The sequence below is a fragment of the Bos taurus genome, chromosome 19 (genome assembly GCF_002263795.3).
Source record: "Bos taurus isolate L1 Dominette 01449 registration number 42190680 breed Hereford chromosome 19, ARS-UCD2.0, whole genome shotgun sequence".
In the NCBI taxonomy this organism is placed as follows: Eukaryota; Metazoa; Chordata; class Mammalia; order Artiodactyla; family Bovidae; genus Bos; species Bos taurus.
In genome coordinates this window covers 40121050-40149036 of record NC_037346.1, presented here as the reverse complement: position 1 = coordinate 40149036, position 27987 = coordinate 40121050, and the positions used below count along the sequence as shown (strand labels likewise).

The window sequence follows — 27987 nt, the reverse complement described above, 5'->3', positions numbered from 1 at the left end:
GTATAAAGATAGAACCAGCAGGATTTCTTAACAGATTGATGTGCAGTGTGATGAAGAACGCAGTTGCCATTGACTGAAATGGCAAAGATTGAGGGTAGAGGCAGCTTGAGGGGTGGCTAGGGCAGAGTTCATTAAAACCACAAGGATTTTCTTTACACAGGGCCCCCAAATCATGTACTTGTCCACTCATATGATTTATTGTGATGTTTATATTTGGCTCTGGGAATTTCATATTTTATTCCATGTTTTGAATTACATGCCGGGTGGCAATTGGTTGAAACACCAGATGTCTTTCCATGTATCAGTTGTGGTTTTATTTCCTTTCATTCTTGAGTTGAAACGACCTGAAACCTTTTTGTGTAACATCCCTGCAGTTGTCCTTTGACCCATATAATTGACCATCAACCTGGTTGGGCTTCCTCACTGATAGCTCAGTTGGTAAAGAATCTGCCTGCAATGCAGAAGACCCCGGTTCAATTCCTGAGTCAGGAAGATCCCTTGGAGAAGGGATAGGCTACCCACTCCAGTATTCTTAGGCTTTCCTAGTGGTTCATACAGTAAAGAATCTGTCTGCAATGTGGGAGACCTGGGTTCGATCCCTGGGTTGGGAAGATCCCTTGGAGGAGGGCATGGCAACCCACTCCAGTGGAGAATTCCATGGACTGTATAGTCCATAGGGTTGCTGGATATGACTGAGCGACTTTCACTTCACTGGTTCTGCAGCTTGGATTGCCTGCTATTTTTATTTGGTTACTTGAACCAGTTGCTTAGAGTAGGTATAAATCTTCATGGGATTTGGTGTTTGATGGTAGTGGTTGCAATTGAATAGTTTGAAAATTTTAAAACAGAAACATTACAAAAATATGACAGAAATAATGTGAAACTCAGGAAAAATGGAGTGGAAATCTTGAGTAGTTTAACTGTATCCGTTTTGAGTGAAAGGAAACTTTTGTTTTAGATAAAGCCTATGTTATGGTGTTAGGAGCTGGCCAACTGAATTCCGTTGGTGTGCACTGCTTCTGCTTTTTATCCTGATGGCATGTTCAGTTTTATCAAGGAGTTGGATTTCCTCCTTATTTCTAAAGAGAAATGTTTACTCTTAAAAACCTAAAACTTGGATTTTGACATCTTTAAGCAACATGCTTAAGCTTAGTCAGGTAATACCTGGGCATCGTTACTTGAAGTTCCATATTTCAGACAATAGACAAAGCTCTTACTATGAGAAATTCTCAAGTTATGAAATTCTTATATTCCAAGTAGAATCATTAATATTTAAAGCAAGACAAATTAAAGAGAGCATCTGATCCCACCTCTTCATTTTAGAGTTGAGAATACTGAAACTCATCAGAAATTCAATGACTTGCTTAAAAATCAATAGAACTTTTGTTGTTTTCATGATTAGCTATTTTTTTATTTTCAAAGACATATTGGGACATAATTCACATATCATTAAATTCACCCTTTTAAAGTGTACAATTCAGTGGTTTTTAATGTATTCACAAAGTTATACAACCATCACCACTCTAATTTCATAATATTTCTGTCACTTCGAAAGAAACCCTGTACCCCTTATCAGTCACTCGTGTTCCCCTCTTCAGCCCCCATCAACCATTAATTTACTTTCTGTCTCTAAGAATTTGCCTATTCTGAACATGTCACATGAAGAGAATCATAAAATGTGTGGCCTTTTATATCTGCCTTCTTTCACTCAGCATAATGTTTTCAGGGTTCATCCATGTGGTAGCACTTCATTCCTTTTTATAGCTGAATAATATTCTATTACATGGATTCACTGCATTTTATCCATTCATTTATTAGTTAATGGGATTTAGTTTTTTTCTACTTTTGGAAAAATGGCTTAATTAGTTATGTATTTTTGAAGGTTATATATTATTTAGTTAGCAAAAGTAGAATAGCACACATACTAATTAATAGACACTTTCGTATGTATGTATGTCTCGATTGTCCTGGAAGTAGGGGAAAACATGAGTAAAATATCCTCTATGAACAATAAGTTCAAAATTAGTGATTTTGAAGCAAGGTTACCACCTTACTTCCTATCCCCATGACCTTTTTAGGAATTTCAAATTAGAAAAGTGGCAGTAGAGGGGCTTCCGTGGTGGCTCAGTGGTAAAGAATCTGCCTGCCAATGCAGGAGACACGGGTTCAAACCCTGATCTGGGAAGCTCCCACATGCCTCAAGAGTAGTTAACCCTGTGTGCCACAACTATTGAGCCTGTGCTCTAGAGCCTGGGAGCCACAACTACTGAGCCCATGTGCCACGACCACTAAAGCCCGCACATCCTAGAGCCTGTGCTCAAGAGAAGTCACTGCAACGAGGAGCCCACACACCACAACTAAGGACGAGTCCCTGCTCGCCGTAACTAGAGAAAAGCCCAGGCGGCAGTGAAGACCCAACACAGCCAAACAGAAATAAATTAAATTAATTTTAAAAAGAAAAGTGTTCAAAGAATCTTTTTTTGTTATCTTCAGTGGTATAAAGTGATTCAGGAAATACTGAAATACAGAGGTTGAGTTAATTTGCATTTCATAGGTTGGTTTGATGAATGCATGCAAAACACTTAAAGTCTCAGCAAAAAAATAAAAGGCTAACTAAGTCAGCAAGTTTTGATTTAAAAAAAAAAAACAAATATATTGTTATGGTGGTTTCAGGTTAGAAAATGTATAAAGTCACAGCTTAATCAAGAATGGTAAACACTGCATGCCATGTCTATCTTTGATATTTCAAATAGTTCTTATGATTTTTCCTAAAATCCAAAATATAAAGAATCTTTAATCGAACACAAGCCAATCCTTTGATTATTGTCACAGCTCCCTACATGGTTTCTATTGTTTCCTTCTTAGAATTGGGAGTCCAGGTCTGGACATAGTGTTCCATTTTGAACCTGACCAATATAGTATCACCAGTGGTACCTCTTATCCCTTCATCTCCAGGTTTTTTTCCTTTTTCTTTTCTTTTTGGTTGCATTGAGTTTTCATTGCCACACTTGGGCTGTCTCTAGTTGCAGTGAGCCGGGGCTACTCTTCGTTGCAATGCACAGGCTTCTCATGGTGGTGGCTTCTCTTGCTGTGGAGCACAGGCTCTAGGGTGTGCGGGCTTCATAGCTGCAGCTCATGGGCTCAGTAGTTATGGCTTGTGGGTCTAGAGTGCTGGCTCAGTAGTTGTGGTGCACAGGCTTTAGTTGCTCCGCAGCATGTGAAATCTTCCCTGACCAGAGATCGAACCTGTGTCCCCTGCCTTGCCAGGTGGGTTCTCATCCACTGTACCATTGAGGAAATCCTACTACTAGCTTTTAAAGGGATGATGCTCTACTGTGGATGTGGCACTTATTCATCAAGTGTTGTTCAGTTGCTCTGCTGCTGCTAAGTTGCTTCAGTCGTATCCGACTCTGTGCGACCCCATAGACAGCAGCCCACCAGGCTTCCCTGTCCCTGGGATTCTCCAGGTAAGAACACTGGAGTGGGTTGCCATTTCCTTCTCCAATGCATGAAAGCGAAGAGTGAAAGTTAAGTCGCTCAGTCATGTCTGACTCTTAGCGACCCCATGGACTGTAGCCCACCAGGCTCCTCCATCCATGGGATTTTCCAGGCAAGAGGTTCAGTTGCTCAGTCATGTTCAACTCTTTGCGACCCCATGGACTGCAGCACATCAGGCCTCCTTGTCCCTCACCATCTCCTGGAGTTCTCCCAAGTTCTTATCCATTGAATCAGTGATGCTGTCCAACCATTCATCAAGTAAGTTGAAGTGTAGCCTACTGTAAGAGCTGAGCCTTGGGACAAACCTGCCCCAGTCAGGAATCAGGCCTTTATGGAAGCAGGACAAATGAAAAGACCTTGGATTGGAGACCAGTCTGCAAAAGAAGATCGTGTTGGACAACAAGACTCCTGCCTTTGCTGATCATTTTCATTTGTTCTGATAGTATTCATTGCATTCTCCTGGACTAGGCTCTGTGTCAGAGCTATTTGTAAAGATGAGTGGAGGTTAAGCCCCTACCCTCAAAGAACTCAGTCCAACAAGGGACTGAGCACTGGATCTATTAATATAATATAAAGGTCTAACAGACACATGTAATGGTATTACTTCAGCTCAAGTTTCTATACCAGACATCATCAAGATACTCCCAATTCTGCTGTCTTAATGGAGTATATATGAAAAGAAGAACGAATATAGACGACCACAGTTTTCATTTTCTCATTAGCTTGATCCTTATTCCAGAAAGGGACTAACAGCTGGTAGATTCATTTAGCCTCATTTCACACAAATTATGAATACTTGGAGCGGGACATATTTTTGTATGACAATGAGTTCTAGCAATAACAAGATTTTTAAAGTAATTGAGTAATTATATTTATTTATGAATCTAGAAGTCAAAACCTTTTATCTTCATCCTCATTGTTGTGGTTGAGATAATACAAGCATGAGAATTTCAGGAAAAAAATCCATACTTTTACCAAATAGCAGTCCAAAGAAAGAGCTTAAAATGTTTTAAATGTCTATTTTCCCAACAGATTATTCTTTTTAGAAAGTCAGTACTAACTCACAAGTAGTATTCATTGTACATGCTCAACAAGGCAACGGTTTTATGCAACTTTTTTGTTAGAACCTGGCTTGCTCTTTGATAGCAATCTCTTGTTAGACAATTCTTATTGCATAATATCACCCCTTTGTACTCTCCATCAGCTACTGGCTGACCACAGTATAGAAGAGACAGGAAGCAATGTCTCTTATTTGAGCTCCATTTAACACTTCAAGATCTAATGAAGGATTTTGAACAAAAACACAACAAATTATATAGTTAAATCTACAATCACTTTGAAATAGAAATGACATCATGCAACCAGTTAACTAAAAAACAGACGAACTATTAACACTTGTACAGAGATTAAAGACAGTAACGTATTCTATAATTTTGATTTAGGATGAGTTTGATTATTTTTCCAATATGTCATTAAAACCATTTTGCTAATGAAAATAGTTATCTCCCCTGTATACTAGTAGGCAAGTAACATGAAGGGGAACTGACCCAGAATTAGTCCTACTCCTACTATGCTCACTCATGAACCAAGTGTGCAAATTGTTCCTTGCCACCATCCCATATTCCCCACACCCACCCCTTGCAACATTAAACTGCCAAACACCACCCAGGAACGGATTTCCTATTTCGTCATTTAAACCCATTATCTTGTTCCCTCACTATCTTGCCAAACTGGTTTCCCTCTACTTAAATTCTGAGACATGATGTGGCAAGATAACACGTCTAGACTGTTTGTATAAATAGACAGTTGGGTCTTAAAGTTGAAGCAGAGGACCAAACTTCAAGTCCTTTTTTTTCCCTTTTCAGTCTACTGCTTGGACTCCTTGTAATCCCAAAGAGATGGTCTCGACTCAAAAGCAGTTCTTTGTGTTTTACAGGGTGCATCATTTAGTACAGCAGTTGTCCAATAACTGCAAGGCAGTAGACTGAAAGTTTGGGGGAAGAAAATGAGAGTATCAGTTCAGTTGCTCAGTCGTGTCCGACTCTTTGCGACCCCATGAATCGCAGCACACCAGGCCTCCCTGTCTATCACCAACTCCCGGAGTTCACTCAAACTCACGTCCATCGAGTCAGTGATGCCATCCAGCCATCTCATCCTCTGTCGTCCCCTTCTCCTCCTGCCCCCAATCCCTCCCAGCATCAGAGTCTTTTCCAGTGAGTCAACTCTTCGCATGAGGTGGAAAAGTACTGGAGTTTCAGCTTCAGCATCATTCCTTCCAAAGTATACCCAGGACTGATCTCCTTTAGAATGGACAGGTTGGATCTCCTTGCAGTCCAAGGGACTCTCAAGAGTCTTCTCCAACACCACAGTTCAAAAGCGTCAATTCTTCGGTGCTCAGCTTTCTTCACAGTCCAACTCTCACATCCATACATGACCACTGGAAAAACCATAGCCTTGACTAGACGGACCTTTGTTGGCAAAGTAATGTCTCTGCTTTTGAATATGCTATCTAGGTTGGTCATAACTTTCCTTCCAAGCCATAATCAATTGAAACTGTAGCCTTTGCCTAACTTGCCAATTGGAAAACACAGTTAACTTAGTGAAGATTAACTTAATCTCTAGAGTATATGCACATATACACTGAGGATTGGCATCATGAAGCTGATATTTTGAGTGAATGGCCCTGCAGGAGGGTGTTGGTAGATGGCAGCCCTGTGGATTAGGAGTTTCAGGGACTACCCTGGTGGTCCAGTGGTTAAGAATCTGCCTTCTAATGCAGGGGGTGGGTGTTCAGTCCCTGGTTGAGGAGCTAAGATCCCACAGGCCTCTTGGTATGGCAAAAGAAAAGAAGATTAGTAGTTTCAGAGGACTCCTTTCAATCGAATCAGAGTTGTAGAGTATGGGGAAGTCTCCCCGTTTGCCTCAAATTATCTGTGTATCCATCAACACTCCAGAATTTTATCTTTTTAAATGTCAGGCATTTGGTCACTGATTTCCAGAGTATGATTTACCTGGAAATGACTGTCAAGACAAGCTTGGTGAGTAACCAGGGATAAAAGAAGATGTTATCTCTAAAGGTTGCCATTTAGTGACAGGCCCCAGTTATGTTATTCAGGTCATTGTATACCCGCTTTTGCATCCTCCCAGATATAAAATGTATAGAATATGTGTCTTCAGAAAGATGCTTGTGGTGATTGATGGTGACTTTGGTAAAATGTAGACAGGGACTCCTGAGAGCCAAACGGGAAAACCAAACTGACAGCACAATGCTTGCAGGAAGTCCTGGGACTGACAGATCTCTGGGTGATAATGGGGCCGTTAGAGGAGTGACTGAAAGACTAAAAGAGAGTAGTGGTAAGATGGGGAGAGAGTTTAAAATTCCCAAAGTACTGGTTTTCATTCTTATTTTACTATGAATCTTTTTGATAATTAATACATGGGGCAGGGGTGGGGTGGGGGAGGATCTTACCTAGATTTAATCCCCTCAAGGTTGCTGGAACCAAGTCAAAGCACAAACTGAGCTGCCTCTTCGACACTCCTAAGAAAAGCCTCCTTATAACAGCCTCAGGAGCTTACTTCAAATCCCAGGCCTTTGTCTTTCATCTCTCTGCTCTTGGGGCTCTGGGTAGTGCCACATCTGGTGGTGGTTTGTGTGAAAGGAAATAATATGTATAATAGTTTCCTGTTTGGTCATTTAAACCTATCCTTGTGCTGGACAGAATTTGACCCACTTCGCTCAGTAGCAGCGTCCTGTCACTAAAGAACCCGTTATTTACAGCGATCTGTCAGCTGAAGTCACAGTGCTTTACCACTAGCCCCAGAGCTGCCCAGCCCCCTTATTTTTATCCTTATCTTCATTTATACAAACAGTGTTATTATAGCTTAAACTGGAGGCTTGGATTTATTTCTTTAGAGGACAGAATTATTTTTGATAAGAAACAAAGTCTAGTAAATATGGTCATTGTTATCAATCTCTTCTCTTATTCATTTTTGGAGCCAGATTTCATTTTATTCTTGAACTTTATTCTTGAATTGAGTTTTATAATTTATCGTGTAATGACTGGCAAGGAGTTTTTAAAAAGCAAAGCCAAAAAGGTGCTAATAATAAAATGAAAACTATTTAATACTTTGAATTCTTTTTTTCTGATTTGGCTCTAAACTCTCACCCTGGCCATTCTTGACAGTCTTACCCTTGAGGTCTTTCTTTGTCTTTCATTTACTGCAGAGATGACCAGTTTTCTTCTCTCTGAGTGTGTCCATTTGTGGTTCTGAATGTCCCAGAGATCATGAAACAATTTCTGTATATTGTCGTTGTTCAGTCGCTCAGTCATGTCCGACTCTGTGACCCCAGCACACCAGACTTCCCTGTCCTTCACCATCTCCCTAGAATCTCTTCATACAATAAACTCTTTTAACTGCAGAATGAATACTGACAATTCCTAAATCTGTGTATATATTTGTGGGGGTGGGAAATTCCATTGTGCACTCATCACTTGCTTTTTACTCTGGTCCCTTAAACTGATTTCAGTTTCTTTTTCCTTAGAGACATTGGGAATGTATGGATACTTCATTTAGTATGGACCTCCAGAAATGCTTATGATAAAACAGAGAGAAATGTTTGTAGCATCACACCGTGTTTGCTTAGGGCAGGGGTGTGCGTAACTATGACCCTCAGGCCAAATGCAGTCAGCAACCTCCTTGTGCACTTTAGGGCTGAACATTTGTAAAGTGTAAGGAGAACCAAAGAGTATGGAACAGAGACTGCATGTGTCCCACAAAGTTTAAAATACTCTCTGACCCTTTATAGAAAAAGTTTACTGACCCCTACCTTGGACTAGCATCAAGTGTTAAAATGTAAAGCCTTGTGTTTAGAGCAGCTGGTGTCTCTTTGAACTTCAGATGTAAACTCTTATTGGGTACTGTGTGCTGTACCAGACTAAATTATACTACATTTATTCCAGTTTGATTCTATGTTGGCACTATTTATATATTATTTCAGTGCTTCTCAATTCTTGCTGCATCTTAAAAATCATCTGGAAAGCTTTAAAAATACTGTTGCCTAGGCCCCTACACCAGAGGTCCTGATTTAACTGATCTGAAAGGGGACTGGGCATAAGTGTGTCTTATATGCTCTTCAGGTGATTCTAATATTCAGGCAGGTCTGAGAACTACAGACCTATACCACTTGAAGGTCTGTTTGTGGATTGACAATCAGACCATATTGTTAGTCCGTTTTTATTCATATTTTTCATTAGAAATATAATAAAGATCCATTATACAAATTGCTCTATAATTTCAAGACAGAAGTGTTGCTCAGGGAAATTTTAACTGAGACGGTTTTGAAATGTGAAGAGCATAAGAAACAGACAATGCCGCGACCAGAAAAATAGAATTTAAAAGATAGGAACTGAAAGGAGCATGCTGGAAAAAAAAGAAAAAGAAAAAGAAAAAACCACTCAGAATTTCAATACACAAATCACTGAGTAGATTTCTTGCTGTCTGGGTAAGTGTATCTATTTTCAAAAGTGCTATTAACATAAACAGAGCAGTAAATCTGGGGCACCATCCTTTTTTTTTTTTTTTTTCAAAGTTGTTAAGAAGAATTATATCAGTCTGCAGGTGTCACACGCAGTTACTCAGAATCAGAAAGAAGGCTGATCGGGGGTTAGAAGATCTCCATCTATCTATCTTTTTGCAACCAACCACGTCCAGGCTGTTTATTTAATACTTCCTCTTGCTAATGAAGGTACTGGTTGGGGATGGGTCGGGCTTTCCCATGTCAGCATAAGACTGCAAGATTTGAATGTGCCCTGGTGTTGGCTTCACTGACCACAGCAGGTACCCCAAGCAAGAATCTGAGCAGTAATAACAGGTAACAACAGCATCAGACCTCTGACAGTTTTCCTTCCAGTGTATTTCTTTTTCTCTCCATTTATCATCGTGTTCTTTTCCCTCTTCTTTTTTCATTTTTCCAAACCAGCAAGTGTGGAGGCAAGACACATCAAAGCAGAGATGGGAAGTGAAAGAGCTCTCGTTCTGGACAGATTAGCAAGCAATGTGGCAAAGCGAAAAAGCTCAATGCCTCAGAAATTCATTGGTAAGAATACAACCCTTTTTCCTGCTGTTGTTAGCAGATAGTTTGAATGAGATAACATAGGATGCTTGCTACCCAGGCCTTTCCTAGTTTAATCTCTGTTAAGATAATTGATTTTTCCATTTACAAGTTTTATTCTTCGGTATTCACTTTGATAACTAGAGCAAATAAAATAAAATATTTTTAACTAAAAAATCTTAACTACTAAAGAGAGGAGTATTTGGTATCCAGTATCTTAAATGAAGTTGGTGTTAGAAATGCTGTTCCTTCCTCTTTATTTTGAATGACATATGTTGCATGAGAGAGTTTGTGCAATTTACACCAGTAAGATGTTCAAGATAGCATTTTTGTAATCTTTTGTAATTATATTTTACAAGTTGGTTCCCTTATCATGCTCAAACTTTTTTCAGGCTCTAAAATATATTGCTATATTTTCTTGAATTTGATTGAGAATTGGTTTTAAAAGAATGTGGTTGAGAATGCATAGATTTAAATAACAAGGTTTGATTTAGTCACTTGTCTTACTGGAGTTAATTTTTATACCATTGGTTTTCACATTGTCAAAAAACACAGCAAGAATGAGATGGCTAAGAAATAATTATGTCCGTTAAAGTGTTAGGACTGCCAAATGGCAGAAATATTTTGTTGAACTCTCCCAGATGTTTACATAAATGTGACTATGATATTTAAAATAGATTTGTATTTGTGGAGTAGGCAGCTGAATTGAATGTATCGGTTTTGCTATAAATTGAAAGTCAGTGATATTGAACAAAAATAGTTATCACACAAAAATAGACCTTTTTCAACACCAGTAATATTTTAGAAACCTGTCAGTTTGTTTTTCTAAAGCTGTTGCTACTATTGATTTTTTACTTCAGTTCTTTTGTGTTTATTCTTTTCAATAGCTTTTACAGATATCAAGCGCCTGCCTGGTTTTTTAATCTGATTAAATTTTATTCTGGTCTAGATAATTTTAAATTCTGGTCTAATTAGTTTTTTTAATTTTATGTGAATTATAGAGATATATTGAAGGAACCCATATATTCCAAAGCTATCCAGTTTGGTATTTATGCTTTTTTATTTTATGTTGATTGGCTGAGAAGTTTTTGTATCCTTTTAGTTACTGTAAGAATAAATCGTGTCAGACTAAAGTTGGTGCATTTCAGTTTAGAGAGACTCTTTCCTCATTACCAACTTCCCTCTCCTGGAGGGAAGTGTCAGGGGACATGCAGTGACTTCCATATGGAGTTTAGGCACAGTGGACCAATCATGACACCAAGATATTATATTAAAATATTGCTCATACATCTTTTGAGCTGTACTTATGTAAAGAGGTTCTGGCTGGAGTACAAAAGGAAGCTTGAATTATTATTCTGTGCCATGAGTATAATGTAATTTGGGGGATGTTTTGACTGTAGAAATGGCTGCAGCTGATGTAGGTGGAGGAATATGGGGACAAATGGGCAATAAAAAAATGTAAAATGACAATTTCAATCCACTTATGGTCAAGGCATGTTGGTCTAAGAGAATTAAAACATGAGAGAAGGTACTTAGTTCATATAATTTCCTTAAACCTGTCCTTGAACTAAACCCCTACTTAATAAGTTGCTTTGGTATTTTCATGGGTTTAAAAACACATGTTTCGTATGTCCAAGTCCATGCCATTCTGCTTATTGCATCAGGGATCCATTCCATTTGTTTAAGACCATTATGACCAGAGGGTTTTCACTCTTCCATTTCCAGACTCAGGAGGGATGCTGATCTGGTAGGTACTGATTTCTCTCATCTTCTGAACCATCATGTTCTCTCTGCTGGCATCAGGAAACCCAGTCTAGTTAGCTCTTGATTTGAGCTGAGGTAGCAACTTCAGGACTTTGGGGCCCTGAATAGCTGGGGGAATTTTTTTGTTTCTTTTTGTAAATTGTGGTAATGTACAATAGGAAGAACACTGGATTAGGAGCCAGAAGACCAGGTTCTGATTCCAGTTCAGTCATTTCTTAAATGTGTGTGTTTAGACAAATCACATAACCTTTCTGGGCCTCTGTTTACTCATCTGTGAAATGAATAGACTGAGCAGGTGATGAAGTGATCCAGAAGGTCCCTCTCAGCTCCATCATTCTGTAAGTCTGTAAGATGAAGTATAAAAGCCAGCAATTATGAGCACCACTTTAAGTCAATATGTATAACTTAAGATAACTTTTTTTCTCAAGATTGTATAGATATGATATGTTATTATATGTTTGTTGTATGTTATAAACCATATCATATAATTTAGGGTGTTTTTTTCAGAAAGGTGTCATTTAACCTGAGTATCTATAAGCCATCTACACTAGTTCAACATTTACATACTTTACTTAGTATATTACTACCGATTCATCCACTCTTTTTGTCCATTCATTTATCATGCAAATGTCTATAGAGCTCCTGCCATGTGTGTGATAGTCTGGTTCCTAGCACTGTTCTCATCTTCTAGCATTAGCTTATACCCTGAACCTTAAGAGATTTTTTTTTTAAATAAAACTCTCTGAATCACTTAACTTAATCAACTTTTTTGATAGAAAAGAATAATTTCAAAGGGGAACTAAAGGAACATTATGACACCATGCAGTATTCAGGATGTAGTGATGTAAGACTAGTGGAGCTAATATCTTCCCTCCCTCTTTTCTCTCCTCCATTTCCTCTCCAAGGCACCATTTTCTGAAAGGATTCAGCTGCCAGGGAAATGGCAATGGGTTAAATGTGAAGGAAGAATGAGTCACTCCCTTTAATCCTGGCTGATGGTTGCACAGCTCCCAGACCAGCCTTGACTTCTCTGACCTCTTGAACTGTGAGGGTAAAGGTGAAGATTATACCATCAGGTCAGCCTGTTACTTTCCTAACAGGCTTGAGATAATTACCCATAGAAAACATTTTCACCCATTAGAGGTGAACGGAGGAAGCAGGATGGATTGTATTGTCTAAATGCATTTAGAAACACAAAAACATGCCTCTGTTGAAGAGTAAGGACGAGAAAATCACCCAAAGAGGAGAAAAATGAATCACCTTTTTTTAAATTCCCCAAGAAATGTTGTATCACTTTCTATAAAATGGGAAATAAATTGACGCACATTCATTAGAAATCAGCATCTTTACATCATCAAAATAATTCTTCTTAGTTGTTCTTCCCAAAGGACAAGAGACCTTGCTTTTAGCACCTAACCCCCTTAGGGAGTGTCTTTTCTCTGAATCTTATTCAAGACTTGCTTGACTATACTTCTAACTAGGCCATCTTCAAATACTTGGCTCAAAATAGAGGCCAGATTTCTCTCCTGGAGGGAGGAGGAAAATGACTACATTTCTGCATATTTCTTTTTCTGATATTCATTCTTTCTCCAAAAACAGATGTGTTATTCAGACCAAAGTGGTTACCATAGCATCTCCCTATTTTTTTTAATTTCATGTATTACTTTATTAAAGGAAGTTTTCACGTTGAAAAGAACATGAAAAAAGATCTCACTCACCCCCGGTAAACATGTCGTGAGGTTTTGACACTTCAGCAAACACTGTCGGTTCTCCCTGTGAACTAACTAATGAGAAATTGTCTGCTTTGGTTAACAGAGTGACAGGAAGCAGTTTTAATGCCTATTTCTAAAAGCAAAAAGTATCTTCTCCTGTCCCTTCCCAAAGGGCCAAAATCCCTAATCCTATAAGCCTCCAAAAGTCATGGCCTTTTTGAACTTGAAGGAATATTAGGATCCAGTAGGTGAAGTTTGTTCATTAAGGGAGGAAGGGGGATGGGAAAGATGGAGAGACGCAGCTCGTGGGTGACAGAGCAGGGCCAGAGCCTGGGTCTAGAATGTGCTGCAGTCCAAGGCCTTCCTTCCGCAGAAAGTCACCCAGAGCCGTACATGTCGTGTGTGCTACATGGGGGCTTTGAAAAGGGGAGGATCTCGTCACTGAAAGCTGGTGGAAGAAAAATTCTTGAAGGCCAGTCATTCTCTCTTAAGGGTGTGTTTTCTTGAGAAAAGAGCTGTGGTGACTCCATCAGGGCAGATGACAACCAAATAGCACTTCATGGTGACTCACAGAGGACAAAGGCTTCTGCAGCAACCGAACGTGGTCTCCAGCTCAGTTTTCCTCACTGCCACCCCCACAACTCTCTCTTTTCTCTCTCCTCCTTCCTGCTTCTTGTTCTGTGGCTTCCTACCCTCTGTTCTCCTCCTCCTGGAAGAGGTGTTAGCCACTTCAGTCTCACTTAGAGTGAGATCAGAGCCATCACCATCATCAGATATTCCATTTACCCTACTTACCTGCCCTTTTTTAGGGGGAGGATATGTGCTTGGAGTAAGAGTAAGTGATGATACACGTGGGAAATGGTATGAAGTATCAGCAGATACAGTTAAGTGATTTGAAGAAGCTTAAAGACTTAATGAAAACCCTGGTGTTTCACATTACCCTGTTGTGATGACTATCACATCGGAATTGTTATTTTTCTAATGTCAAAATCATTTCTCCTCCTCGTCAAAAAAAAAAAATCTTTCAATGGCTTCTCATCAGAATAAAATCTAAACCACCCAGGCGTTCTGAGGCTTTCACAATCTGTCTCTAAGTTGTCTTTTCTAAATGTATCATTTCAGCCAACTAATCTTTTAATTCAGCCATAATGAACTACTCCCACTTCTGTGTTATCATTCTTTCCATGCTCACTGTCTGGAATGCCCTCCCTCCCATCTGCCCTAAACCTCCACGTGGTCTACATTCCCATACTGTCCTAAGTCCTCTCTCTGTCCTCCCCCTGCAATCCAGGCGGGTTTAACAGTCTGCTTTTCATGATATAACTGTCTCCACCACCATCACTTCCACCACCTCAGATTTCAAGCAGACTTTAGAGGAAGAATAAATTAATATTTGTCCCATGTTATTTGGTATATTTGAGGTGTGGTATGTATTTTCCTCTCTCTGCTATCTTGGCTACTCTAAACTTTGTTCCACCACATAGTATTAAGGATACTAGTGTGTAATGAAATTGTGTACATGCTACATCTCCTGTTGGATTGCAACTAAGTTTGTATTCTTCAAAGCACCTAACATGGTATGAAGCTAACAACAATAATAATAATAGATCTACCACTTATTGAGTGCTCACATGTGCCAGTACTCTGTTAAGCACTTATGGACATCATGACAACTCTACGCATCTAGATCTTTATTGAGTGCATGGTACTGGTCCATATAGAACAAAGCTTAGTTGCTTTTCTATGCTTATGGGAACCATCCCAGCAGAGAATCCAGAGTCATTGCTGGTGGTGAGATTGAGACACGGGTAAGGTAGCAGCCAGGAAACAGTTAATGCTCAAACACTTACTGAAATACATGGGCCCTTGGATCACATCTCCATTTACCAGCTGAGCAACCTGTGCGAATTAGTCAAATTGTTTGTGCCTTAGGTCCTTCATCTGACTAAGAGATGATAATTCATCTTAGGTTAAATGAGACAATATGCTAAGTACCTGGGACGGCACTGGGTATATAGTAGGACTCAATAAATAGTAGCTATTCTTCTTAGTATTTACACATAAGGCCCAGTGCTTGGTACTGTGAAGTAGAGAAGTAAACAGGTTGGAGGGGTGGATCTTGTCCCTGGATGCCCAGGGCAGAAGTCTGAACCCACGTGCCCAGCTAAGGTCCCTTTTAGCTCTAGGCTGTGATTCTGTACTTTCAGGTTGGCACTTAGCAGCCAAAAACCATATGCCCTCACCACATTGCCACAACTCAGGATGGGCAGATGCTCAGTTCAGGGTTACCAAAAGCCTAGGCAGTAGGGATTGACACCTTTAAAAGGAATCACAGGTAGGGAACAGCCCCATGAGGCAGCCTGGGTTTCTAAACTTAGCACTTGTTGTTGCCATTTGTATTCTCATTGGAAGAAAACCTCCACTTCAGCCCGAAGCTGCTCTCATTAATCACGCAGAGGTGTGGTTTGATTTTGACTAGAAGCTGGACTGGAGGCTCTGAGCAGGTTTGGGAGCAGTTACACTCTTGTGGTTTGACTAACCTTTTTTATGAGTGTGTTACTAAAGAAACGTGAGCTGCTGGCTTTTCAATTACTGTAGCTTACCCCTCCTGAGTTTCATACACATTGAGTCATCGTGTCTACAGGTGACTGATAATCATCTGCACTATTCAAGTTACCGTAACTCGGAGATGAGGGGATCTGATGAGGGCAGGTTGCGTGCACGTGAAGATCTGAGGCTCTCCCATCTTCTTAAAAATGAACAATGGTCTGCGTTAACCACAGAACTCAGTCACATATTTCCACATCCAGAGCTGATTTTCCTCTTGCTGTTTTGCCTTTTACAACCTTAGCACTCAGCTGTTTTCTGACATGTGCTGCAGGTGGTAGAGACTGTGAAATCGTTGGCCTAAGTAGGCAAAACAAACTCTTGGGAGAAAGAATAAAAGTAGAGTTTGGGATGTGCCTGCCCCATCTCGGAAACTTTTTGGAGCCTCTCTGATAGGCAAAAAGAAGACTTCCAGAGAGTCCTGGTATTTGGAGGAACTGAGTAGAGTTAGCTCCACTGAAAAATCATCAGTAACGTTGAAAAGGCCAGGAAACCAAAGTTCATCATTTCTGTGTCACTTTCAGGGGAATGAATATTTGTGACTTAAGCCAGCTTTTGTATTCCAGTCTCATTCTTCCAAACAGCTCTGATCAGAGACACAGCCAGTCTGGCACTTGAAAGAAGAACTATTGATTACTTTGGCAAAGGTCTTCCTACTACTTATTGAGTAGTTAAGGCATGGTGATTTTCTTAACATATTTTTTCTCTGAGGTATTTGTCTGGAAGCTGTCAAGTTGGCCTTAAGGTAGTGGGGATGCAGGACAAATCGGTCTGATTAGGTCTTTTAGCAAGTCTTTCTGTCTCCAACTTCTCACTGTTCTGGTCTACCCTACACATTGCTGTTACATTAATATCCTTAAAATAACATTCTGACCGCAAGCCTCTCTTGTTCCAAAGCATTAGAGGTTTGCCGTTGTCCAGATCTAAGCCCGACTGTTGATTGTTCAGAGTGGGTATCGTTTGGTCCCACCATGTGTTACCTTTTTTCAACGTTCCCCAAAATGGAGGCAAAAGGCTGGGAGGCTCACAGGGCATTTGAAAACCTTGATCTACATGGCTAGAAAATGATTTTCTTTTTAGTTCTCTTTGAATCTTCCCGATTATACCAAGAAGAAAGATTTTGACTTTATGTTAGTTGTCTTCAGCACTAATCGCACACTCGTAAACTCTATTTTTAGCAAAGAAAGAGGGGATCTTTGTCTACAGGTACTTACAGTATCTGATCAAACTTTAATAAATTGCTGTGTTTCATTGTCTTTATTTTTCATAGTTACCTTCTATTTGTGGCAAGTGACTCTGGTTTTCCATTTATGTTGGTGATATAAAGTTTCCTTAAAAAAACAAATTTCTTTTAGCAAAAAAGGAAAGAAAGAAAACACAAGCCGATTCAAACCAAAAAAAAAAACCCTAATGTCTACCAAGTGCTTTCAGTGTGCCAGGTACTGTTCTAAGCTCTTATTAATTAAAGTAGATACAATTATTATCCCCATTTTACATGAGGACACGGAGCCATAGACAGGTTAAGGAACTTACCCAAGCTCACACCACTAGTAATGAGGAGGCAACATCAAATCCATCCATCTGACTCTAGAGCTCTTGCTCGCAGCCTCTGCACTGCCCAGGGCTGTTGCTGCTGCACAGTGTGGAGGGATAAGTGGAGTCTGAGAAATCCTTTATTCCATACTTCCTGATACTGCTGTATCCACACTCTCTCATTCCTTCCTGCTCATAGCTTGGATGGTCCCTCGTGTCTGTCTTGATTCATGCTCCTGTCTTAATTAGGATTTCTCTTCTGTGTCTCTGAACATCTAAATCCAACCAGTTCATCAAGACCCTTCTCAAAATTTAGATTTTCCAAGAATACTTTCCCTTCCGAAAGTACTCCTGAAGTTTTTGTATTCCCTTAACATTTAAATAGATAGTTTGTACCAGACTCCCCTGCCTTTGCCTTATAATCCTTTATACAGAAGACATGTTCCCCGACCCCCGCTTAAATGCCTCAAACATGGCATTTAGAATATAAGCTTCTGTAGAGCAAGGCAGCCCTTTCTAAACTTTTAGCATTTATTTTTCCCCAGTTCCAACTATTCTCTCTCCCTAGGTTGGAGAGTCCTCAAGAACAGAAACTGGTTCTTTCAATCCTTTTTGTGTTTTTTCCTCCCTGAAGCCCTTACTGTGTGGCAGTGACAAGTTTTGGAACAAGCATAACATGCTTCGGAAATGTTAGGGAAGAGAGGTTTTCGTTTGCCAGATCTCTCAGAATCCAGTGTCTACAGAATGAAAAAGCATCAGGAGTGACCTCACTCCCAGCCCTTGACACGTCTTCCCCACTTTCTCGTGCCTCCACCGGCCACTCACCATCGAGCACGCCTGCCATCACTGCAGACCCAGCTTGTGCCTTCCCTGTGGCCAAAGAGCCTGTTTTCTAACAGAACACCCACACGCCCTGAAGGTGGCTAAACTCTGTTTTCAAAATTTCTCAGCAGTTTGACATGAGAAGTAGGAGAGGGTGACCACAAATAAATTTTTCAGTTAAGTGTGAGATAAGTCCTAATGATCACATATGTATCAATGACACATCTTTTCAAACAAAAGAAGAATAACACACTTTATGAGGACAAACATCACGATCTTTCATCAAGAGAGCCTTTCTAAAACTCCCTGCCTTTGAAGCGCTTTTATTTAAATCTCAGTCCATCTAATAACCGATGTGTTTCAGGAGTGGTAAGTTGGAGTTTTGGGGGCTGTTTTTTCTGCCTCTGCAGCTATTTAAAAAACTGCCGAAGTCAGAGCATCCCCACTTTTTGCAGCACATCCGGCCCCCTGGCTCCCTACTATTACAAGCAGAAAAGAACAAGCAAACTAAGAGTTCAGGAATGGACTGCATCTTCAGAGTTCACGAACAGTAGAGAGACAGAAGCCCCCACGCTCCTGACACTGGCAACTCCCCACCCCCTCCTAAGCCCCCTCCTGATGTTCTCCTGCTTCTTTTCTCCAGGGTTCCCCTCTGACATGAGCAGTGGAAACAACTCACATTGTAGCCTCAACTTAGTGACATCTCTGACTCCCTCTTGCCTGCTGGTTTCAGTTATTTTGACTGTCCAAACATGTGCTGTCAACCACTGTCCCTTGAGACTTCAGCACCGTGCAGGACCATTTTGCCTGGGCTGAGTGTTCTTAAGCAGGCAACTTGTCCTTCCTCATTTCTCAAGGACTCCAGAAAATCATTTTAAAAACTCTGTGCCTCTGTGCTGTTCCTTTTGTCACCGCTTCTTTCCCTTGTTGTAGGTGAGAAGCGCCACTGCTTTGATGTCAGCTATAATCCTAGCTACATGTACGAGAAGGAGAGTGAGATGATCCAGACCCGGATGATGGACCAGGCCATCAATAACGCCATCAGCTATCTCGGGGCCGAAGCCCTGCGCCCCTTGGTCCAGACGCCACCTGCTCCCACCTCAGAAATGGTCCCGGTTATCAGCAGCATGTACCCCATAGCCCTCACCCGCGCTGAGATGCCAAATGGTGCCCCCCAGGAGCTGGAAAAGAAGAACATCCACCTGCCAGAGAAGAGCCTGCCTTCTGAAAGAGGTCTATCCCCCACCAACAGTGGCCACGACTCCACGGACACTGACAGCAACCACGAGGAACGCCAGAATCACATCTATCAGCAAAACCCCATGGTCCCTCCTCGGGCCCGCAATGGGATGCCACTTCTGAAGGAGGGCCCCCGCTCTTATGACCTCCTCAAGCCCCCACCCATCTGCCCAAGAGACTCCATCAAAGTGATCAACAAAGAAGGGGAGGTGACGGATGTGTACCGGTGTGACCACTGCCGAGTCCTCTTCCTGGATTATGTGATGTTCACTATTCACATGGGTTGCCATGGCTTTCGTGACCCTTTTGAGTGTAACATGTGTGGATATCGAAGCCATGATCGTTATGAGTTCTCGTCTCATATAGCCAGAGGAGAACACAGAGCCATGCTGAAGTGAACACCCAGGCCCAGAGATGAGTGTCACCTGATCATTCCATATCATTTTTAAAAACTGATAATGCCTAACAAATCACTCTCAAACTCAGTTCCAAACCCCTTTCCACAACATTTTAGTGTCCAAAGGATCACGTTCACGTGGGCAGCAGAGAAATGCTGTCCCCATTCAGAAATCGTTTGCAGATATATCATGTTACTACTTTTGTGAAACCTGTGTTTTCCCATCAGGGAAATTTAAAAGCCAATGAATTTTATATTTAAAAGCCAATGAAATATTTGGTCATAATCTTTTGTAGCAATAGACAGGCGTTCTTTGGAGTCTATTGCCAATCAGAAGAGTCCCCTGGTTGTGCTGTGTGAGACATTGTTTTCTAAATACATTGGCCATTTGTGGAAAAGCCTCATAGTCCTATGCTCGGGTCCACAGAGAAGAACTGTTGACCAGCTAACCTTGCCGGGAAACCAGCCCATGTGCACTTCACACAAGTTTGAAGGGTTAGAATGTGAACTCTCCATCCCAAATTACAGTCTAACAGTAAGGAAAAGAACAGCCATAAAATAAGTTACCAAAAGCCCCTACTCTCCAAGCATCAGATCCACCTCTTATCACACAAGCAAAAAAACCCAAGTTTTCCGATGATACTTCCACTTCTACTTTTTATCCTCCCCTGTCCCATTAAAGCTGCTTTGGGTTAAACCATGCACAGAAGAAACTCTGTATCAGAAGAACCAGTGGTTTAAACATAGACTGTCTGTCATTGGAACTCCAGGAGGTTGTCTGCTTGGATGATGGCATCCTTTTCCTACGATGGAGATTGGCAGGCGTGGTTCTGAAGGGGGAGTGATTCAGCAGCATCACCAGGGATGGAGGGAGGGAGGAACAACCCACCCGGAAGTTTTTTATCTCCTTCGTGGAGTATTGGTGTACAAACCCAAAGCAAACTTGCCAATGACTTTTGAAAAAAAAAAAAAACACAAAAAAACAAAAACCAAAGAATCATACCAAAAGTATGACTTAGTCTCCCCCACCCCACAGGAAGGAATCAAGGCTAGACACCATGATCAGAGCTGAGCTTCAGAATGGGTGAGGAGAGAGCAGCTCTGCCGGCGGCTGTCCTCCATCAGGCAGGTTGGGGGCTCCAGCCCCCCCCACACTTTAAATGGAGCTGTTGTATTCCACAGTTTCCTAAAAATTTGCTCTTGGTTCTGCAGATGTGTTGGCCGTCTTTCTCATTAATTATGGGAGACATGCTGTCAAGGAAAAGTGTTGTGATAATTGTAAAATTAGCAGTGGAATAGGGGTCACACAATCTGTTAGCTGAATTCCATGTTTGCCACTAATTAGCGGAATGACTTTGGGCAAATCACTTAACTCTTAAAACTAAGTTTCCTCAACCATAGAGTTAGGGGTTGGATTGGATTTTGATGTTCTCTGAAGGTCTTTTCCAGCTTTACATTTATGTGATTGTGTAGTAACCACAATTATTTCTTTTTGAGCCTCTTGGTGTATGGGTATTGAGCAGAAGAGTAAGTGTATGTGAATATATGTTCCACATTTCTTTGGTGTGAAAATGGTAGTGTTGTTAAGTTTTTCCTGTAACCACTGAGTTGTGAGTGTGAAGGGGAGGAACAAAAAACAGGAAGGCATCTTGATCTTGCCCCCGAGTGTGCGCACAGACTGGCGCCTGCGGCTGCTTACAGAGCCTTATTTTTCTCTCCTTTGAAAGTAACCGTGTTAGGAAAAATCAATGCTGCTTCCGGGGACCACTTCATGGAGCCTCTTTACAAATTAAGAGTCAGTTGTGTGAACATTTCTAGCAGAGGCAAGAATCCCCAGTTCCTGGTAGAACAGTGTTTTATGTATCTGCCTTGATATTTCGAAAGGGCTTTATGCATTAGGCTCAAACTCAATGCGTCTGTGTGCTGCCAGTAATTTAAATGTTCCACCTCAGACTGCACAAATGGCTTATCCTTCTTTGTAGCATGGCGTCTGTCTCAGGAAAAAAAGATTTTGTGAAATTCCATGGCAACAGTCCCAACATGTTTGGGATTTCAGCCAGAAGACTAGCTGGATTTCAGTGTGCGGGATCCTGAACATCCCTGTGTCTCTGTGATCCTAGACCCCAAGCCACACCAGGTTGCTTACACCCATTGTGAAAGAGGACCTGCTTGTTATATTTTTGAAATACCACACATCCTGTTGACTCTTCAGGGGACAAAAGGAAGAGAATTCGGAAGCAAGGATTAGCAGAAGAGAAAGCTAGGGAAGGCGAGTATTTCCACCAGATTAGTGGGAGAGTCTTTAGAGAAGACATCGTCTTCTGCACCTTAGGATAGTGAAACTAAAGCCCTTCCCACCAAGATGGGGACTCTGCAGCTATGACCCTGGTTGTCTCTGTGACTAATGGATTTTCTGAATGATTTCCATCGTTCTGAGGTCAGTTTTATGAGTGAGATGACCCCTCACACAGGCTGCACATTCATTGTTGCATTTTGAGCCTTGGATTGGGACATGTCAAGTCCAGAGAAAATGTGTATGTGGAAACTCCACATTCTTAAATCTTGAAATGGAACAGGGTGGAATGTAGCAGTTGCCACAACACAGGTAAACACTTCTGCAGACACTCTTTATCCTACTTACCCCTCTCCCTCGCTTGGGGTTGGGAAGGAGGTGAAGAACCTTAGCAAGATGCCTAGAGAGGAGGGCAGGTTAAGATTTACATCTGACCCTGCCTTACAGTGAGGTCTTCGTCAGCTTCTGACAACACAGTTCTTTTCTCAGCCAGAGTCCCTGTGACTGTGAGCTGTGTAGGTTTTCTCTCTCCTTCACTTTCCCCAATCCTCTTGTTAGCCAGGCCCCCACGGCACACCCAGGAGGCCGAAATCTGAGGAGCAACCAAACCTGTGAAAAATTCCCTTACAGCCAAGGTGGTAAGAGTGGAAAAGGAAGAGAGCTGTTCCCCAAACGTTCTTGATTGTTATTGGAAGTGTTCCCTGTGTTCCCTCCTTCAGTTCCCTGGTAGAAGTGTCTCCCCCATTACACTCCACACCACCACCAGGAAAAAATGTTAATAAATCCACCAGTCTTTAGATTCCTTAAGTCAGTCTTCCAAGAAGATATTAACCTTGACACAGATAAGCTAGCTAATGTTATGCTTTGTTATCCATTCTAAGCTGTTCCTGACTCAGCTTCCAACTTTATCAGTGACAAAATGTCTCACCTTTTAAAGGCAAGGTTTATTTAACATTTTGCCAGACCCAGAAGTAAAATGACCTCAGATTTCTTTTGCAAAGAGAGATGTTTAAAAACACAACATTTTATTCAGTTGAAACACTGTGTTAGTAACAAATCTAGCATCAGCATAATGCTTTTTCCAAGGAGCTTCTGTATCACTTTTTATTCCCCTCCTCTGCTTTTTTTTCCCTCAGCTAAATGTGAGGTTTAGAATGTTTTTAGGGGGAAAAAGCAATACTTCTGATATATATCCTAGGACCGGCAGTAAGACTGCAGTGTAAATGTTAAATGTTTAGTGTTTGAAGTCCTGACTTTAAAGTGTACCCCACTATGAGTAGGTACGTTGGCCTCTAGTGGAGATTTGGAAACACTCAAGATTTGAGTCCTCGGAGTGTCCAGGCTCTTTGACAAAGAGAATTAGAAGTTTGAGCTCAAGAAGAGAAAAGAAAGGGGAGTGATGAAAAGTTTGCCCTAGAAAATGGACTCAGGCTGTGCAGGAGATAAGAGATACGCAGTGATCTTCCTCATCTTTTAAAAGAATTTTAAAGCTATTTTTGTGCTCAGACAGTACAGTTCAGAGACTCTCTATAGGCAGAGTTCAGGAAGCAGAATGATTGGGGATTTAAGTGCCTGTGAAAAGGACAATTTTGACCTAAAACCAAAAGCCAAACCTGGGCCATCCCAGGGAAAGGACTCGTCTCTAAGCCTAACCGACTGAAAAGGTCTGAGAATGATCAGTGACTCAGTGACTGTGGACTTGGAAGAGCCTAGAAGAGAGGTCTAGACTTTCGACTTGTGTAGCTCCTAGCACAAGACTGTGCCTTTGTTGACCCAAGCTGTATATAGCCTGTCCCACACCATGTCGTCAACATGAGAAACAGGTCTTTGCACTTTGAAGAAGCTGGATGCAAGTTTCCTCTGAATATTACAATAGTGAACTGTCATATGCTGATATTGAATTGTTATTTGAAACTGGAATGTTAATGTTTTGATTTTTAAAAATGTCAGGACATAACAATATCTACCTCCCAAGGATGTTGTGAGGTTTTATGTAATTTTGTCTATTAGGTAACATTACTTTGTTTTTTGGGGGGAAGGGGGTGGATTATGTTGGGTGGCTGTAGATTTTCCACGTATTTCTGTATCTGGATTTAAAGACATGGAAAATATTCAAAAATCATACTAAGACCATGATAGAAATTCACTTGCTGTTAGAGGCAATTGATCCCGAACACACAGTTTGCATCATATTGTTTTAATGCCTAAGAGTAAAGAATATGCTGAACCTTAGAACCAATGGGTATGAACCACACGGTACAGAAACTTCATGATTTTGCTGTCAGATAAGTAGACTGGCTTTGCTCCCTCACCATCTTATGAGCCCTCCACCATTAATTCTCCCAGCGATTTAGTTCCCTCAAGTGGCCCTCACCATCCATCTCTCCATCAATCCCACTCTAGAAAGCCCAAGAGCAGTCCCATGATGTCACCCACCTTCTCCCAAGCCCAAGTCACACATCTGTGGGGCCTACTTCATTTTCTGTATGTGGGGGCAGCTTTGCTTCTTCCTCTCCTAAGAAGACTGAGAAGAGACCTTTTGACATGTTAGGAAAATGGGGCAGCCTTAAAAATGACTGATCCCATTGCCAGTGACTCATTTACACAAGGACTTTTCCAGGTTAGCAGACAAGGCCCTTTTCAGTGAGCCTGCTTCTGTGGGTTCACAGAAACCAAATTACTGTGGGTTGCAAAGAATTAGCAGGTCATTTGAAAAGCAGACATCCCTTTACCCAGACTGTGGTTTTGCATGCTCAAGTTCTCAGTCTGTAAGCTTTGGTGAGGGATCATTTTGGCTACTGGAAAAACCGTAGCTTATTTTTAATTTCTGGCTGCCAAAGCCACCACACGTGTGGTCTGTGGATGACCCTTGTCTGCAGAATGATGGGGTGGGGGAGGGGGCGGAGAAGGGACCGTGGTTTGGGGCTCAGGGCTGCCTTCCCACCAGGAGTGAGGGAGGGAGACCTTGCCGAGTGGTTTTGACACAGCCTGTGCTCACAGCACTCTCGTCTGGGTTTCTCAGAAATGCCCTCCCTGCCCAGCAGTGACCTTCCCTCTTGACCCTGGAGTCTGACCCGTTGGAGCACTGTAGCGCCCTACTCCTCTGTAAAGACTGTACAGGTTCAGCTTCTGAAATGTAGCAATGCTCACCTTGCCAGAACCCTAATGAGTGCATTCCCGCGTTGAAAACAACCCTGCTGATAGTTTTCAAAGTTTCTTTCTTATGTTTGATTTTTACATTGAAAAATGAAATAAAAAATACTGGTGTGTTTAATCCTCGCGCATGCCTGTCACTTGTTGTTGCTGTTGTCGGAAAATGGAATTCCTTCTGCCCCTAGGTATATTTTCTTAATCTAGTCCCTCTGGCTCTTTCTTAAAGTTCAGATACTTAGATAAGCAGAATTATCATTGAACTAAAACATCTTGCCTGATGTCTTGCTCAACCTGCCGCTGGTGTCCTGCTGCTGGCCCCGTGTGCCCATGGTGGGACTCTGGGTCCACTGGCCCTTAGTTCACTAAAGGGACCTGAGGAGGTTGGGGGCCTGGGCATGGCAAACAGACACACTGGGCATGGTGTCTCCCAGTTCCAAGACACGACCCCGCCCTCCCTTCCCAGCAGGGATCCTTCCTAAAGGATAGGCAACTCCTGATTTTTCCATCTCTGGGGTCTCAGAAACATCCACTCTGGGAAACTCAACTTGCAGTTGAACTCAGCCACCACATTGAGATGTAGTCTGTAGGTACTTGGAGGCCCAAGCTGGGTGCCGGTGGGGCTAACTCCTCGGAGAATGGTGCTGGGATCATGTGGCTCTCTTCCTGTCTTGATATCCTCTATTCTGTCTCAGAAAAGAGTCTGAGAGCTGGTCTGGCCTTCTGCTCAGCCTCACCCAGAGCACTGTTCCCTTCCTCTGGGGAAGAGGTGGGAGGAAGACGCTGCTGAAGGTCAGGACTAGCTAACATGGGGCCAGGTTGGTGGCAGCTTTCATGGCTCTGTGTTCAGCACCATCTCCCTCCCTTCAGCATCACCAGGCTGTCCTGAGGCTCTCCACCTGGTTTTCCAATCTGAACACTAAGGCCAGGGAGGGAAGAACAGCTTTGCAGCCTGCTCGTGTTTGGGAGCATTGAATACATTTAAAAATGGCCGCTCGGTAGCCTTGGAGAGGATGGTCTGCGGCCTTTCCCATCCTCACTCCCTTCCCAAAGCCGAAGCAGCTGAGAGAGAAAAGGAGGAGAAGGAGGCAGGGAGACTCCCCTTTGGCTGAGGAGCCAGCTGAGCAGTTGACTGGTGCTGGGGTTGGGGCTCCTTTCTTCCAGCCTGTGGATAGCTTCCTTTACTAATTCTTAGGAACTGAGTGGATGCTTTAGAGGCGGCAGGGTGGGCCTGGCCTTGGAGGCCACCCAACACCTGCACCCTCCCCCTCCCCCATCTCTCCACACAACCAGGCCATTCACCCTGGCTGCTGGCTGCTGCGGTGCAAGCCTCCACCTGCAGGCAACTGCCACCCCAGGGCAGGCAGAGGGCCAAGGACCTGGCTTCCTGGCCTCCCTCCCATCCCCTGGAATCCAGAGTCTGAGGAAGAGTTGGGGGCAAAGGGTGAGAGTCCTGGGAAGGCCAGGCCTGCTGAGGGCTGGCAGAGGAGCTCCTGCGGCAGGGCACACAAGGTCAGGCTGCAGAGCATTCCCAGTCAGACAGTTGTTTGCATAAAAGCCAAAAGCCACTGCACCTGGGGTGGGGAGGCCCTCTGGGGAGGTACTCCCTGGCTTGAGGGGAGAGGGGGAAGGAAGGTGTCATGGAAAGTCCCTGAAGGACACGGGGTGTTGAATTTGCTGCGGTTTTGTTTTTAACTCTGTCTTGACCTGTGAAGTAGGCAGCTGCCTCCCTTCCCCCCAAATAACAGACCTTCCCCCAGAATAACTGAACATACCCAAGGAAAGAGCCTGCAGTGGAAAGAATGGGGTTAGAGGGCCTGCGGGTAATGTCAAGCATCCCCCTTCCCCAGGACTAAGGGGGCAGGGAGCCCCAGAGCAGCCTTTTCCCATCACCTCGCCTTTCCCCTCAACCCCCCAGCGCCCCCCACCCCCGGGCCCAGAAGGGCTGCCTAGTCAAATAAACCACAGCTCTGGGGGTGGCTGGTGGATGGGAAGTAGGGGGGCAGATGCCGCCTCCTCCCCAAGGCTCATCCTTCCAGGGGTTCCATCCCCATGCCACCCCCACTGGAATCACATCCTCAGCACCTCCACCTCCCTCTCCTCACACACTGTGTGTGTGTGCCCACGATGGGGGAAAGCGGGAGAAAGCAGACCAAATCACTGAATCCAGCAGAGCCCTGAAGTCTCCAAAAAACAAACGCCGGCCTCATTAACTCCAGCTGAGTGTCCAGACTCCTGGGTTCCAACCTCAGCCCTGCCGCTCTCTGGGTCACCCTGGGCACTTTGGTTTCTCTCTCTGCGCCTAGATTCCACCCCCACCCTACCCCGCCCGGAGTCAGGGGTTTCTGAAGTTCTTTTCCAACAGACTCAGCCTGGCCTCAACCCCACTGCTCTAGCCAGGGCTTTCCCATTGTCCAGAAACAAGAATAGGAGAGAAACAGGGTTTTGTCCGCTCTTCCTTCTCTCCCCCAAAACTCAGGCACTGGGAGGGAGGTGGGGCGCTGGAGCCAGGAGACTGGAGGCCTAAGATTTTCCCAAGTGGTCACAGGAACCCGTTCTATAAAATTCCAACCCTGGCCCACAAGCTGGGGGTGGGGTGGGGACAGGGCAGTGGCATGGTGGGAGGCTGGGAATATGAGCAGAGAGGTTGGGTCTGAACCTCGGCCCTGCCCGCGCCGTCCTCTCTCAGGACCTTCTCTTAAATCTTCGTGGACCCAGACACCAGATTCCCGGGTTGGGGTTTCCTGGGAGAGGACAGCGAAGGCCGGGGTGGGGGCAGGGGGAAGGGGTGCGGTGCGAGGTGGGAGCTGAGGGGGGTGTGAGGGGAGGGGCAACTGCACTTCTGAGAAACAGCTCGGCG

The 27987-nt window shown here is 42.9% G+C and overlaps 1 protein-coding gene across 5 annotated transcripts in view; it reads left to right on the top strand.

Annotated features, from left to right (window-relative positions):
- Nucleotides 1–25251, top strand: part of IKZF3 (IKAROS family zinc finger 3) — a 90325-nt gene extending 65074 nt beyond the window's left edge. For 3 of the 5 annotated variants that reach the window (XM_059878203.1, XM_024980363.2, XM_024980364.2), the window contains 2 exons: nucleotides 9479–9595; nucleotides 18982–25251. In XM_059878203.1, coding sequence (XP_059734186.1) covers nucleotides 9479–9595; nucleotides 18982–19685 — 821 coding nt within the window. In that variant the 3' untranslated portion in view covers nucleotides 19686–25251. Of the gene's footprint in view, nucleotides 1–9132; nucleotides 9245–9478; nucleotides 9596–18981 lie in introns of those variants that run through there. The other 2 variants (XM_024980366.2, NM_001081613.2) reach the window with 2 other exon arrangements.
- Nucleotides 25252–27987: the final 2736 nt, after the last annotated feature.